Source organism: Rhinopithecus roxellana, chromosome 12 (genome assembly GCF_007565055.1).
Source record: "Rhinopithecus roxellana isolate Shanxi Qingling chromosome 12, ASM756505v1, whole genome shotgun sequence".
Taxonomy (NCBI): Eukaryota; Metazoa; Chordata; class Mammalia; order Primates; family Cercopithecidae; genus Rhinopithecus; species Rhinopithecus roxellana.
Window position 1 is genome coordinate 27228689 of NC_044560.1, and position 16373 is coordinate 27245061.

The 16373-nt window shown below is 49.0% G+C and overlaps 1 protein-coding gene across 1 annotated transcript; it reads left to right on the forward strand.

Moving 5' to 3' along the window:
- The first annotated feature begins 467 nt into the window (after positions 1–467).
- LOC104667588 (chymotrypsin-like elastase family member 2A) lies at positions 468–15814 on the forward strand. Its single transcript, XM_030942901.1, has 8 exons — positions 468–575; positions 867–955; positions 4777–4874; positions 5946–6074; positions 6597–6733; positions 9188–9333; positions 10885–11037; positions 15708–15814. The coding sequence occupies exons 1-8, from the start codon at positions 536–538 to the stop codon at positions 15723–15725; spliced, it is 810 nt and encodes a 269-aa protein (XP_030798761.1). The 5' UTR covers positions 468–535; the 3' UTR covers positions 15726–15814.
- The last annotated feature ends 559 nt before the right edge of the window (positions 15815–16373 follow it).

Consider the following 16373-nt stretch of genomic DNA (forward strand, 5'->3'; position numbering starts at 1 on the left):
ACTGAGGCAGGGGAATTGCTTGAACCCAGGAGAGAGGTTGCAGTGAGCTGAGATCACACCACTGCACTCCAGCCTGGGTGACAGAGCATGACTCCATCTCAGAAAGAAAAAAAAAGAGAGAAAGAAAACACAACTCCTCTCCTCAGTCTTACACAGGGAGGGAAAAAAAAAAAAGAAAAAGAAAACACAACTCCTCTCCTCAGTCTTACCCAGGGAGGAAAAAAAAAATAGAAAACACAACTCCGAGGACCAATAATTAGTATTTTTCTTCCTTCCCTAACACACAACATAATCTCTTCAAAACAGATGGAACCCATATTCCAATATCTACCTTTGGCATCTTTTTCAAAGTATTTCTAGGGTGACAGTTGGGAGGAAATGGGAAAAAAAATATTTGGATACAAGTTCTTTTTTCCACTGGGCTTTGTGAAAATCCCCATCTTGCGTCCTCCCTGTATATCTCTCACTGATAAGTTCACTCATAAAACCAGGGCCTTATCCAGGGCCACGCTGACAGAACTCCCACAGACACGCCATGATTAGGACCCTGCTGCTGTCCGCTTTGGTGGCTGGAGGTAAACCCTGTCACCCAGAGTCACTGGTTTCCCATCCCCTGGCATGGCTGGGAATGGGATCTTCCTGTCCTCCCCCCTCGCCCCCACCCAACCCCTACTGCATTCAGACCTATAATCATAAGAAAACTGGAATGGAGTTTGAAAGAACTGGAGCAAAGAGCAGGATTCTATGACCTCTTGGGATCTTTCTAGAACAAGGGTTTTCTATTTGGGGGTTCAGAATGCAGCAAGTGTAGTTTACATTGTGTGGGTCGCTGCTTCCTGTACTCAAGACCCTTTCTCTTTTCATAGCCCTCAGTTGTGGGGTCCCCACTTACCCGCCTTCTGTGACTAGAGTGGTTGGAGGTGAAGAAGCGAAGCGCAACAGCTGGCCCTGGCAGGTGAGTCGACCACTTTGTACTTCCCCCTGTCCCTGCCCCACTCCCTTTACATGCCCCCTTTGCCCTTCCACCATGGGGTCTACTGTGCTGGCAAAGTGAGGACTGATGGGACTCAGAGAGCAACACAGGCAACTTCACCAATAAGATACATTTCCAGCTGGGCACAGTGGCTCATGCCTATTATCCCAGCACTCTGGAAGGCCCAATCCGTGCAGTCCATGCCCTACTGTCACCTCCCTCCCCTCTGCTTGGCCGTGGCAGGGAATTGAAAGACAGGATAGGAGGAATGAAGGAACATGAAGGGCGTGGAACAGCTTCATTAGAGACTTAAACAGTGTCAAATGTCACCACCTTAAAGTTCTTTTTATTTATTTATTTTTTTAAAGACGGGGTCTCACTCTGTCACCCAGGCTGGAGTGTAGTGGCGCCATCCCGGCTCACTCCAACCTCCGCCTCCTGAGTTCAAGCGATTCTCCTACCTCAGCCTCCCAAGTACCTGGGAGTACAGGCACACACCACCACACCCAGCTAATTTTTGTATTTTTAGTACAGACAGGATCCCATCATGTTTGCCAGGTTGGTCTCAAACTCCTGGCCTCAAGTGACCCACCCACCTCAGCCTCTCAAAGTGCTGGGATTACAGGTGTGAGCCACCGTGCCCAGCCTCCACCACTTAAAAGTTCTACCCCACACCTGTTAAACTGCCAATCTAAACAGAAACCTTTCTTTTTTTTTTGAGACAGAACCTCACTCTGCTGCCCACGCTGGAGTGCGGTGGTGCCATCTCGGCTCACTACAGCCTCTGCCTCCTGGGATCAAGTGATTCTCCTGCCTCAGCCCCCTGAGTAGCTGGGATTACAGGCATGAGCCACTGTGCCCTGCCTAGAAACCATTTTTTAGTCTGAAAAAAAAAAAAAAGTGAAGAGCCAGCGGGCAGGATAGTAAGGTCCACTTATGCAGTCATGTTCCATGAGTGGATTTGGTCTTCAGGGGGAAACTACACAAGCAGGAGACAAGATCACCCGCCCCTGGTGATCTCTTTCATTCCATTCATTTGCTTATTTACTCACTTGTTCAATCAGTAAGCATTTGTTAAAGACCCAGTATGTACCAGGCACTCTCCTAGGTGCCTGGAACATAGCAGTGGGGGGAAGAATTCATGAAGCCTTTATTAAAGTGGAGGAGTGGCCGGCACAGTGCCTTAAACACCTGTAATCCAAGTACTTTTGGAGGCCAAGGTGGGCGGATCACCTGAGATCAGGAGTTCGAGATCAGCCTAGCTAACATGGCGAAACCCCGTCTCTACTAAAAATACAAGGAAATTAGCCAGGTGTGGTGGTAGGCAGCTGTAATCCCAGCCACTCTGGTGGCTTAGACAGGAGAATGGCTTGAACCCAGGAGACAGAGGTTGCAGTGAGCCGAGATGGTGCCACTGCACTCCAACCTGAGCGACAAAGCAAGACTCCATCTCAAAAAATAAAAATAAAATAAAATAGAGGAGTGAGACAATAAACAACTGAATGGTTAAACTCATAACATGCCAGAAAATGAAAGATACTATGAGGAAGAATAACGCAGAGCAAGAGAAAGGAGACGAGGGTGTCTGTGTGTGCCTATGTACACAAGCGTGCATGTACGTGTGTGCACACTGTTTGAAACAGCATGGTCATAGAATACCTCATGGAGAAGGTAACCTTGAGCAGAGACCAACAGGAAGTGAAGGAAAGAGCAACATCGATATTTACAAGAATATTCCAGGCAGGAAGAAGAGCCAGTGCAAAGGCCCTGAGGCAGAAGTGGGTTTGGTGTATTTGCAGAACTGCATGGAAGTCAGTGTGGCTGGAGGAGAGGAGAGTGGAAGCCTACGGAGTCAGAGAGGCCACAGAGGGCCTAGTAGGTCATCAGACAGTTTCAGGTTTTATAAGCTGTAAAGGGGGAGCCACTGGAGGGCCTGAGCAGAGAAGAGAAGTCATCTGACTTCCATTCAAAAAGGGTCATTCTGGCTGCTGTGTTGAGAAAATGTGGGCAGGAGCGGGGAGAAGAGATGAGAGACTAGAGTGATCACTGAGAAGAGAGGAGGACTGGGACACGCATTTGAGGTAGTGACCAAGGGGTAGCAACCACTCCACATATTCCCAAGCTACAGCTGATGGGATTTGCTGATGGACTTGAATGAGGGATAACAGGGAAAGACAGGAGCCAAGGATGACACCAAGGTTTGCGGCCCGAGCAGCAGTGGAGTTGTCATGGACTGACAGAGGACCCAGGGGAAAGACCACGTGAGGGATGAGTCAGGAGTTTTGTTTTGGACATACTAAACCGGAGGGAGCTAAGGAAAGAGCTCCCAAGGAGGGGAAGATCCCAACCAATGCAGTTGCAGAAAGATGTTCCAAACAGGGTTTTTGGTGGTTTTTTGTTTTTGTTTTTGACATGAAGTTTCACTCTTGTCACCCAGGCTGGAGTGCAATAGCACAATCTCGGCTCACTGCAACCTCTGCCTCCCAAGTTCAAGTAATTCTCTTGCCTCAGCCTCCTGAGTAGCTGGGATTAGACACACGCCATCACACCTGGATAATATATGTATTTTTAGTAAAGACGGGATTTCACCATGTTGGCCAGGCTGGTCTCAAACTCCTGACCTCAGGTGAATTCACCAACCTCGGCCTCCCAAAGTGTTAGAATGACAGGCATAAGGCAGCACTCCTGGCAGAACAGTTATTTTTTAATAGTCTGTATGTTTTTTATTTTTCTATCCCAGATTTTTTGCGTTAATTTTGTTGTTGCTTTTTTTTGGGAGGGCAGAGCAGATACAGGCCTTTGCTATATCACCCAGGCTGAGCACAGAGCAATCACGGCTCCCTGCAACCTAGACTTTCTGAGATCAAGCAATCCTCCCACCTCAGCCTCCTGAGTAACTGAGACTACAGGTGTGCACCACACCTGTGCAAATAAATCACAGTTAATTTTCATTTTATTTTAAAAATTTTTGGGTAGAGTCAAGTTCTTGCTATGGTGCCCAGGCTGCTTCACAAACTCCTGGGCTCAAGCAATACTCCCACCTCAGCCTTCTGAGTAGCTGGGACTATAGGCATGCACCACCGCACCCAGCGGCTAAATTTGGGCTTTTTTGTAGATACAATGTAATAGTCCTTCCTCACACTGCTAAGAAAGACATACCTGAGACTGGGTAATTTATAAAGGAAAGAGGTTTCATTGACTCACAGCTCAGCATGGCTGGGGAGGCCTCAGGAAACTTACAATCATGGCAGAAGGGGAAGGAAACACGTCCTTGTTCACACAGCGGCAGCAGGGAGAAATGCCGAGCAAAAGTGGGGGAAAGCCCCGTATAAAACCATCAGATCGTGTGAGAACTCACCATCATGAAAACAGCATGGGGGTAACCACACTCACGATTCAATTACCTCCCACCAGGTCCCTCCCACGACACGTGGGGATTATGCTACAATTCAGGATGAGAATTGGGTAGGGACATAGCCAAACTTTATCAGATGGGGTTTCACCACATTGCCCAGGTGGGTCTCAAACTCCTGGGCTCCAGTGATCCTCCTTCCTTGGCCTCCCAAAGTGTTGGGATTACAGGCATGAGCCACCATGCCTGGCCTGATCGTTTTTAATATAGATTGCATTAACGTATTTTTTATCCTGATGTCTGAGGTTTTGGGTGCCCCCTTAAGTTGTGCACCTGAGGTGAGTGCCTCACTCCCCCTTACCCTAGTCCCAGCCCTGTTCTTGGGAAACTGGAGTGCAGGGAGGCCCTGCTTTTTCAGCCACAGCCACAGAGTTCCTGTGTTTCTCCCCAGGTCTCCCTGCAATACACCTCCAATGGCAATTGGCACCACACCTGCGGAGGGACCCTGATAGCCAACAAGTGGGTCCTGACAGCTGCCCACTGCATCAGGTAACTGCCATTCCCTGGGCGCTTGACCTGCTTACCACTCGGTGCTCATTTCTGAGCTGGGGGCTTAAATGGCCTGAACCACACTACATAAAGCAGCCTTGAAAAATAACCACTAGCCTGGCCGAGACACAAGCTGTAGTCAATCAATGGTTCAGTGTGTTGGTCTATCAATGTCAGTACATGGCATAGATGGGGTGTCCTGTGCCAGGTACTGAGGGAGGATGAGGAGAAGGGGAAGGCCTAATCTCTGCCCTCTTGGGGAAACTACATGTGGCCTCTGGATCTGGAATTGGGTACCCTTGAACCACCTGACTTCTCAAAGCTTCAATACCATCACCTGCAGAAAACAATGGAGTAACAATTTAGTGTGAATTCAATGAGTTGATTTACTAAAGGGCCTGGCACTTAGTAAGTGCCCAGTGAAAGCTAATTCTGAATTATAGACTAATTATAAAGGCCCACGAGGTTCTGCAACGTTGTTCACTTATCCTCTTCGTTGTCCGTGACCTCTACTCATCACAGTTGGAACTCACCGGAGCTTCTGCTGGGTCGGCGTGACTCCTTCCAGGAGTGATCCCTTCTCCCAACTAATTTATCATAAGCTCTAGGAGGTTTTGGGGAAAATAATACAGACCTGCAGGCAGGAGTCCTGGCTTCTCCTTCTGGTTTCTCACTAATGGTGGGACTCTGGGCCAGGTTATGCCTCTCTGGGCCTCAGTTTCCCCATCTGAAAATGAAAGGTGGGAAAAATGTCCTTGAGAGCAAATGGCTCCTGTTTTCTCTCTGTTCATCTCATTCCCTCCATAATACTACAGAGTCTGTGTTATTACAACATTGATTTTATATTGGAGTTTAGAGTTAGTATAGTAACAATTATTATATGATCATAGTTCTTACGTTATATACTTTAGGCTCTATTATAACTAACTGATTGTTCCAGGGGAGGAAAGATCCCCAAGCCCAAGCCCCAGCTAGTGGCTCATGCAGCAGCCAGTTACTTGGGTCTATCCCAACATTATCCAAAGCCAAGCCTCTGGAGGTGACCCTCTCCCTGGGCCCCCTTTCTCCCAGCTCCTCCAGGACCTACCGCGTGGTGCTGGGACGGCACAATCTCAACATTGCGGAGTCCGGCTCGCTGACCGTCAGTGTCTCTAAGACTGTGGTGCACCAGAACTGGAACTCCAACCAGATCTCCAAAGGGTTCGTTACTGTCTGGATGCACTTGGGGGTGAGGTTGTCAGGGAACAGATGGGGGTCTCACAGAGGCAAGGGTCTCAGCCTCACCACACGCCGTCTGCTTCTTCTGTACGGAGGGGGAAGAAGCTCTGGCCTCTTAGATGTGGAACCAGCTCCAAAGATGTCTGGGGTGGGGATGTGACCTCAGGAGGGAGAAGCAAAGACTGCCAGAGTAACCTGGTTTGCTGCCAGTCAAGCCTGCAGGGTCCCTGTCCGCTGAGCGTGTATCTACTTCATGCCAAGTCCTGGGGACACAGTGACAGTGCTGTCGACCCTGTGATCCTCCCTGGAGTAGGACACAATCTCTCCTGCCTTGCCCCTTTCAACAAGACCCTCTGCATTTTCAAACATGCCCTGGGACCCTGCCACTCAGAGCAAGCTAGGGTAACGTACAGGGAACGATGACAAGGTCTCAGAGCCCTCCAAAGCCCCACAGGGCAGGAAAAGTCAACCCTGTCCTCATGCTCCGCCTCTGCACTGACCCAGGTACGACATTGCCCTGGTCAAACTGGCTAACTCCGTCTCCCTCACCAACAAGATCCAGCTGGCCTGCCTCCCTCCTGCTGGCACCATTCTACCCAACAACTACCCCTGCTACGTCACGGGCTGGGGAAGGCTGCAGAGTAAGTGGGAGCCAGGAGCCCCCAGGCCTGGGAGGGAAGGGAGGTGATGTCACCCCTGTCTGGCCAGGGCCTCTCACCTGTCATCCCAGGGTGTGTGGCTGCCTGGGAGAGATGGGATGGCATAGGCTGATGCCTGCCTGGGTTCAAATGTCAGCTCTCCCACTCCATGACTGTCACACCTTGGGCACATTACTAGGTCTCTCCATGCAGCACTTTTATCATATGTAAAATGCAAATAATTGGCTGGGCGCCATGGCTCACGCCTGTAATCCCAACACTTTGGGAGGCCTGGCAGGCGGATCACTTGAGGTCAGGAGACCAGCCTGACCCAAATGGTGAAGCCCCATCTCTACTAAAAATATTTTTAAAATAGTAGGGCGTGGTGGTGTGCTCCTGTAGTCCCAGCTACTCAGGAAGCTGAGGCAAGAGAATCGCTTGAACCCAGGAGGTGGAGGTTACAGTGAGCCAAGATTTCGCTACTGCACTCCAGCCTTGGGGGACAGAGCGAGACTGCGCCTCAAAAAAAAAAATGGGCATAATAATAGCAGCTACATCACAGAGTTGTCAAGAAGATTAAAGGAGATAATCCATAGGAAGCCTGGCATGTGGTAGGTGCTGTTAGTTGTTGTCACTGTCCCTATGATGGAAATAAAGTTACAGAGACCATGTGACAACTTCTGTGTGGCCCATAGAGTTCAGAACAGCATTTTCCTCTGTGACCTGAGGCCCCTGGAGCCCTCATCCGAGCCTCCGTGCCCCATGGCAAAAGGTGTCCCCTGTGCCATTCGGTCTTGCTGCTCAGAACCTGGCTGAGGGCGGGTCTCCTTTGACATAGACTCCAGGGGTTGGAGATCCAATGACTGTAGCCACCAAGAGGAACAGAGTTCCCGGCCTTCCCTTGTGAAATCACCAGAGTTTGGAAGATTCTAGGAAGGGATGAGTGATAATGACCTTATGACCATAATGACATTAAGAGTGATAACGACATTATGACATTTCTCCCTAATGACATAAACCCATAAGTATAATGACATATTTTTCCAGGGGTACGTCCACATACATACCCTCGAATAAATCCCCATTGCCCTCTTGACTGGCTTACCTGTAAACACAAGGACACATGAAATCCTGCGGTCAGCGGTGGTGGAAGAGGCATTTCATGCTTATTAAGATAGAAGCACAACCACCTGTTTGTTTCCCCAGACAACCCTGGGGCAGATGCAGTTCATCTGAGACAGTGGGAGCGGGGAGGCATCCAAATGCTTGGCTTTTAGGCCCAGCTCTGTCGGTCACGGTGAAACCTTGGGCAAGTAACTTCCGAACCTCAGTTTCCTCATCTGTAAAATGGAAACACTGTTGGTGAAGACCAAAAGAGGTGAAAGGTGAAAATGCGTCCTACATTGCAACATGTTATATAAGTGTTAATCACTTATTCGTGGTCTTAAGCCAGACCCTTAACTTCCGTTTCTTTTTTTTTTTTTTTTGAGACAGAGTCTTGCTCTGTTGCCCTGGCTGCAGTGCAGTGGTGCAATCTCGGCTCACTGCAACCTCTGCCTCCCAAGCTGAAGCGATTCTCCTGCCTCAGGCTTCCAAGTAGCTGGAATTTTAGACGTGTACCACCACGCCCGGCTAATTTTTGTATTTTAGTGGATACAGGATTTCACCATGTTGGTCAGGCTGGTCTCAAACTCTTGACCTCAAGGGGTCTGCCCACCTTGGCCTCCCTAAGTGCTGGGATTAGAGGGTGAGCCGCTGCGCCTGGCCGACCCTTAACATCCCTAGGCTTCAATCAATAGTGAAGAATTATGTTAAGCTCATCCTTGCCACTCATAGCTGTGGTAACAGTAATGGAGGTGATGGAGGCTGTGTCATTGGGGGCCATTATGAAAGCCCTCTCTTCACCACACCAACATATTTTTCCCAAGGAGGGGGCTCTAACTGCCAGGAGGCTCACTTTCTTATTTCAGATAAGTGACAGCAAACCAGGGAGCTAGCTCAGCAAAAAAAGGGAAATTGTTATAAGGATTTAAAAGTTTCAACCCAAGGGCCAAGATATAGCCAGGCGTCAGGAGCAGGCTAGAATCAGGGGCTGGAAGCCTGTAAGAAACTCAGGAAACCCTCTCTTGGAATTTCTTTTCTTTGTGAGTCTACTTCATACTCCACATAAAACAAAATGGCAGTCATTGCCAACAGCTTCCCAGATTTACGTCCTCTGAAACCGGAATCTCTTAGACCCCATCTCAGGATCCCAGGGGAGGGAGCTCATTGGCTTAGCTTGAGTCAGGTGTTCACTGCTGAACCAATCAACCATGAGGACACAGTGTAGACAAACATAGCTGTTCGCATATTGCAATGGATGGAAGACAGTAACAAGGGCAACCCAGTACTGGTCAACCACTTCCTTTTTCTCAGGAGTCCTTGCATCCCTAATGCCTTCTTTCTGATCTCATTCAGCCAACGGGGCTCTTCCTGATGTCCTGCAGCAGGGTAGGTTGCTGGTTGTGGACTATGCCACCTGCTCCAGCTCTGGCTGGTGGGGCAGCACCGTGAAAACCAGTATGATCTGTGCTGGGGGTGATGGCAAGATCTCCAGCTGCAACGTGAGTACCAAAATCAGGGGCCCCGCTCCATCACAAAATGTGACTGGGGATAAGGCTATAGAGGTCCACCCCTCCATAGATCCATCCTCCCTCCTCCTGGCAGAAGTACCCAGAAATATGTTCCAGGTATATCAGAACCCGATCTTTGGCCAGGCACTGTGGCTCTTGCCTGTACCCTATCACTTTGGGAGGCCAAGTGGGCAGACCACTTGAGGACAGCAGTTCGAGACACACCTGGCCAACATGGTGAAACCTTGTCTCTACTAAAAATACAAAAATTAGCCGGGCGTGGTGGCAGGCACCTGTAGTCACAGCTACTCAGGAGGCTGAGGCCGGAGAATCACTTGAACCCATGAGGCGGAGGTTGCAGTGAACTGAGATCACACCACTGCACTCCAGCCTGGGTGACAGAGCGAAACTCAAAAAACAAAAACAAAAAAACTTGATCTTGGTTCTTATTTGTTCTTGTTTTGAGATTCTCCTTGTCGTGTCCACCCCTCTCACTGCTGGGAAGTCCTTCCCGGGTCTCATCGAGGTCTCTCGTGACTGTCATTCCATATTCTTTCCTCTATGATGAAAGGGAGACAAAGGAAAGTGTTCCCTGGCTTAGGGCCTTTCTTTTTTTTTTTTTTTTTTTTTTTTTTGAGACGGAGTCTCGCTCTGTCGCCCGGGCTGGAGTGCAGTGGCCGGATCTCAGCTCACTGCAAGCTCCGCCTCCCGGGTTACGCCATTCTCCTGCCTCAGCCTCCCAGGTAGCTGGGACTACAGGCGCCCGCCACCTCGCCCGGCTAGTTTTTTGTATTTTTTAGTAGAGACGGGGTTTCACCATGTTAGCCAGGATGGTCTCGATCTCCTGACCTCGTGATCCGCCCGTCTCGGCCTCCCAAAGTGCTGGGATTACAGGCTTGAGCCACCGCGCCCGGCCAAGCTTAGGGCCTTTCTAGGATGACTTGTGGGTTTTCTGTTGAATTACTCTCATCAACGGCCCAGCGTGTCCCCTCCAGGTGGCTGCCACGGAAGCCTTCCCGGAGACAGTGTCTTAACCACCAGGAATTGCTCTGTGTTGGACTTAGCAGTGAAGTGGGGATGGAATAGGAAGGAGATCCACACACCCTTCAGATCACACTGTGCCCTACACACTCTGCCCACACAGACCACCCACCCGCGGGAAGTTGGGAAGAGCCTGAACTCTGGAATGTGGCCTCAGCTCCTTTACAAACTGCCTGTGCAACCTTGAGCAAGTCCCAACCTCTCAACACTCCAGTTTCTCCTCTTCAGTGGCCTAGGGAGACTGTGAATATTTACCTCCTAGGATTTTGTGAGGATTAATGAGATAAAGCATAGAGCATGCTTAGTTTAGCTCTGGCCACACAGGAATAATAGGTGTTGGCTCTTGTTGGAATTATGGTACCATCTTGGGCTTCGACCGCAAGGGCCAGCTTCAGAGGACAGTGACCTACAGCAGAACAATAGAAATGCATTGAGAACAATGGTTCCAATGGGCAGCCCCTTCCTCTCCCTTTACTCTTCTATAACTCTGGCCTTCCTCAGGGAGACTCCGGCGGGCCGCTGAACTGTCAGGCGTCTGACGGCCGGTGGGAGGTGCATGGCATCGTCAGCTTTGGGTCTAGCCTCGGCTGCAACTACTACCACAAGCCCTCTGTCTTCACACGGGTCTCCAATTACATCGACTGGATCAATTCGGTAAGAACTGGACCAGCCTAAGCCCCAGGGCACTGCCCTGCCCACCTGGCCTCGGGAGTGCCATGACCACCTGGTGACTGAGAGCCCCCTCCTTCCTCTTGAGCACTAGATGGGAACCCCTTGAGGGGGCTGCAGACCTTGGCAGCCTGAATATTATATTATATGACTGCTAGTCAGCATGAATATTATATAGTACTATAAGTGTTTTATCGTCCATAAGACATACAATTACATATTTACTAACATTTCTATCCAGGACATGCTTATAAGCAAGGACCTTACTAGAATAATCTGGCTATAATACATATCATCCATATCTCCAAGTTTAACAGCACAGCCCGCTAGGATACCAACTAACACGAGAGTTCCATTAGCGTGGAACCCCCCATGGGTCCCCAAAATTTCTGTGTGGGTAAAGCTGAGTGAAAAGGAACATAGAGAGTGGCCTTGTCCAAAGAGGTTGGACACTCCTCAGGCATATTAAGAGTGAGTTCTGCTGGACGCGGTGGCTCATGCATGTAATCCCAGCATTTTGGGAGGCCAAGCGGGCAGATCGCGAAGTCAGAAGTTCAAGACCAGCCTGGCCAACATGGCAAAACCCCATCTCTACTAAAAAAAATACAAAAAAATTAGCCAGGCGTGGTAGGGCACTCCTGTAAACCTAGCTACTCAGGAGGCTGAGGCAGGAGACTCCCTTGAACCTGGGAGATGGAAGTTGCAGTGAGCCGAGATTGCACCATTGCACTCCAACCTGGACAAGAAAAGTAAAACAACAAGTAAAAAAAAAAAAAAGAGTGAGTTCCATAGAAATGGTGATTTTATTTTTGTGTATCAGTGTGTGGCCCAGACTCCACCATCCAGTGCTGTAAACAGGTAGATTTATCTGCAAAGCCCAAAACCTGATACTTTGAGTCCCCCATAGCATTAATTATTGGAAATTAGTCCTCCTCAGGGGTCTTCCAGCTATTCTGTAGGGTGACCAACCATCCCAGTTTGTGCAAGACTGAGAGGTTTTCCAGGATGCAGGACTTCCTGTTTTACTCTGGGACCATCCCAGCAAATAAAGCCGAGTTGGTCCCTCTGTCTTATAAATGTAAACTCAGAGAGCTGTCTCCTTTCAGCTTCCACAATAACTCAATTTGTTTTTAACAATGAACACACATTTGTTTATAACAATAAGCATTAACATTATGTATTAAAAATAATAGGCCAGGTGCCATGGCTCATGCCTGTAATTGCAGCACTTTGGGAGGCCAAGGAGGGAGGATTGCTTGAGCCCAGGAGTTCAAGACCAGCCTGGGCAACATAGCGAGACTCTGTCTTTACAAAAAAAATTTTTTTAATGACTCAGGCATGGTGGTGCGTGCCTGTAGTCTCAGCTACTTGGGAGGCTTGGGTGGAAGGGTCACTTGGGCCCGGGAGGCCAACGCTATTTTCAGCCAAGGTCGCACCAATGCACTGAAGCCTGGGCAACATAGCAAGACCCTGTCTCTGAAAATAATGATAATAATAACTGGCATCAATATTAAGGAGCAGCCATGGATACACGCAGCAGTAGGTGAAAGCAGCCGGAACAGGAAACTCCATCACAAGGAAGGGGTGCCTGGTGCCTCACGCCTGTAATCCCAGCACTTTGGGAGGCCAAGATGGGTGGATCACCAGAGGTCTGGAGTTTGAGACCAGCCTGGCCAACATGGGGAAACCCCGTCTCTACTAAAAATTCAAAATTAAGCTGGGTGTGGTGATACGTGCTTGTAATCCCAGCTACTCAGGAGGCTGAGGCAGGGGAATCACTTGAACCTGGGAGGTGGAGGTTTGAGTAACCTGAGTTTGAGGCACTGCACTCCAGCCTGGGCAACGGAGCGAGACTCCATCTCAAAAAAAAAAAGAAAAACCACAAAAAAAAGAAACGGGTGCCCAGGAGAGGGCAGAGGAGCCACCATGCCTAGTACTGGATGCTGGGAGGGAAGAGTCGGACACTCTATGCCGATGAAGGACCACCTCAGTTTGCTCTTCTGTAAAACGGGACTTGAACTACACAAGGACTCCTCCACAATTAGGCGCTACAGCAAATGGGAGTTACGGTATTTGTGGCAGAGCCCCCAAAGAAGGGGAAAGCTGGCATCTGACTTCACTAACTTTAATTTGCAGAGAAGTGTTCATTAAACTGACACTTATAAAACCAAATCTGAAGCTGCAGCCATGAGCACGTGGTCACAGGAGGAAACTAAACTGTCAAAATAAGCAGGTGGCTGCTTCCAAGTGTTCCCACTGATTCTTGCCAGCTCCTTGTTCATTTGTCTGCTGGCATCTTTTTGCCAACAAGTGGTCACAGGCAGAGATTCCGTAAACGTTTGTTGGAGAAAAATGGAAAATCAAAAAGCCAGTAGCCATTAATCATTAATTGGTGCTTTTTTATATATAAATTGGGAAAAACCCGTCTGAGTCCACCTTTGGAGGTGCCACCCACACGTCAGAGGAGCCTGGCCTGAGACTGACTGGATGAAAGGCTACTTAGGGGCCTTTCCCAGCCAAACCCTAAGACCCTTTCCCAGCCCCAGCTGCTGTGGGAATCACCATGCAGCTGGTCCTGACAGCACCTTGGGACCCTAAAGCAGGGGCAGGGGCAATTGTCCCAATTTTTTTGTCCCAGCATCAGCTGTTCCCAGCCACAGACACAGGCACAACAGAGCAAGCCAGATCCCAAAGCATGGCCAGATGGCAGCAGGGATCCATGGGGTAGCATGCCTCGCGAGGCAGCTGGGCAGAGTCCCTGTGTTCGTGGGAGAGCAGTAAGGGCAGGCACTGATGCCCAGTAACGGGTTTCAGAAGGGGGAGAGTCAAGCAACCAGCTGTCCTTGGGTGGGGGCCGCCTCTGGCAGCGGCAGAGGGGCTCGTGACAACTTGCAGTGGCCCCAACCCAGGGATACAGTATGTGCAGCCTGGAGTCACGTACCACTAGAGCCCTGGGGGTGCCTGAGAGCACCTGCCTGGATAAACCCAGACAGGTGACAAACCAAGGTCAGGAAGTACAAGCAAAAGATAAGAGCAGAGAAGCAGAGGAGACAAGTGGCCTGGGGCATTCATCCTTTCAGCAAATGTCCATTGAATGACAGTCACACGTGAAACTTCAGCAATCCTTAGCTTTTATTCTTTCACCAGAAGCTAATACATACTCTGTGTAAAAACATTAAAAGAATATAAGAGTGTATCAAGTAGAAAAGTAGAAGTCCCCCCTCATTTTACATCTCCAATTCCACTCTCCAGAGGTAATTATTGTTTTTGGTTTTGTTTTTTGAGACAGAGTCTCGCTGTGTCACCAGGCTGAAGTGCAGTGACTTGATCTCGGCTCACTGCAACCTCTGCGTCCCGGGTTCAAGCGATTCTTCTGCCTCAGCCTCCTGAGTAGCTGGGACTACAGGCACACACCACCACGCCCAACTAATTTTTGTATTTGTAGTAGAGACGGGGTTTCACCATGTTGGCCAGGCTGGTCTCAAACTCCTGACCTCAGGTGATCAGCCCGCCTTGGCCTCCAAAAGTGCTGGGATGACAGGCATGAGCCATTGCACCTGGACAAGTTGTCATTGTTAACAGCTTGGTGTGTGGTCTCAACTTTATGTGTATATATAGCTATATATTTACATAGATAGACACTGTCTTCTAAGCAAAAACTAGGATCTGAGTCTTCATACTGTTCTGCAGCTGTTTTTCACTTCACACCTTATCACATTTTATATGTCAGTACGTACATGTCATTCTTTTGAACAGCTAAATAGTATTCCATAGTTTGAGTATAACGAATGAAGCTTTCATGTTTCCTATTTTTCACTCTTACATTGTGCAGTGAACATCCTTGAACATAATTCTTGCACACTGGTCTCAATATCTGTGCTGTAGCAGCTGGATCTCCTGCAGTTTACACACTGGATCATGAAGTTGGCATATCAAAATGTTTAACAGGCCGGGCGCGGTGGTTCACGCCTGTAATCCAAGCAGTTTGGGAAGCTGAGGCAGGTAGATCACTTGAGGTCAGCAGTTGGAGACCAGCCTGGCCAACATGATGAAACCTTGTCTCTACTAAAAATGCAAAAAATTAGCCAGGCATGGTAGTGCATGACTAAAGTCTCAGCTACCTGGGAGGCTGATGCACGAGAATCACTTGAACCTGCGTGGCGGAGGTGGCAGTGAGCCCAGATTGCCCCACTGCACTCCAGCCTGGGCAGCACGGTGAGACTGTCTCAAAAAAAAAAAAAAAACAACGTTTAACAGACACTGATCAACAGCCTCTGGAAGCAGTTATAGCACCAACCACATTGCATAACTGCCTTGCAAAGAGCAGTTCTGATTTGAGAAACAATGAAATCTAAAAATATGCCATCCACACATTTGGAATATAAGTGTTAGGGGTTCAAAGGCCCCCTACCCTGAAGCCCACACAGGACTCCTGGTAAGACCCCCTTTACAGGAAGACACTAACAGGTCAATGAAAAGCTGTGATTGCATCTTTGTTTTCAAAACGTCATCAGAACTCCTCAGGCAGGAGCTACTGCAGTGTGGGCTGCCTGTAACTCACTTGAGGAGCTTAGCCCAGGAGGACAGAGACAGGAAACAGCCATGCACAGCTCTGCAGTTAGGTGAACCTGATGATTTTCTTGTGTGTCCTACAGGTGATTGCAAATAACTAACCAAAAGAAGTCCCCGGGACTCTTTCAGACTTGGAAATGTCACAGAAGGAAATTAATATTATAATAAAGTGACAACTATGCAAATCACATCTTGATGAGAGATTTATTAGCAGTCCACCCTAACATCCAGGGCCCTAAACACCATAAATAGGCTGGGCGCAGTGGCTCAACCCTGTAATCCCAGCACTTAGCACTTTGGGAGGCCAAGGCAGGCAGATAGCTCGAGTCCAGGAATTCAGGACCAGCCTAAGTAATATGGCATAACCCTGTCTCTACTAAAAATACAAAAATTAAATGGGCGAGGTGGTATGCACCTGTAATCCCAGCTACTCAGGAGGCTGAGGTGGGAGGATCGCTTGAGCCCATGAGGTAGAGACTGCAGTGAGCCAAGATCACATCATTGCACTCTGGCCTGGGCAACAGAGTGAGACCCTGTCTCAAAAAAAAAAAAAAAAGAATTTTGCATAGGCGCCTCCCTGCCCTGAGACCTCAAGGACCCAGCCCACTTTAGAACCTGACACATGACATTATTGTCAAACAACATATGAATGGAGAACTAAGCTCCAGGGAGGGAAGTGGACTGTAGCGGCTTCCTGCACTCTGCATCCTCTGCCTGTCTTTCCTCCCCTCCCAGCAGAGAAGCCTGGA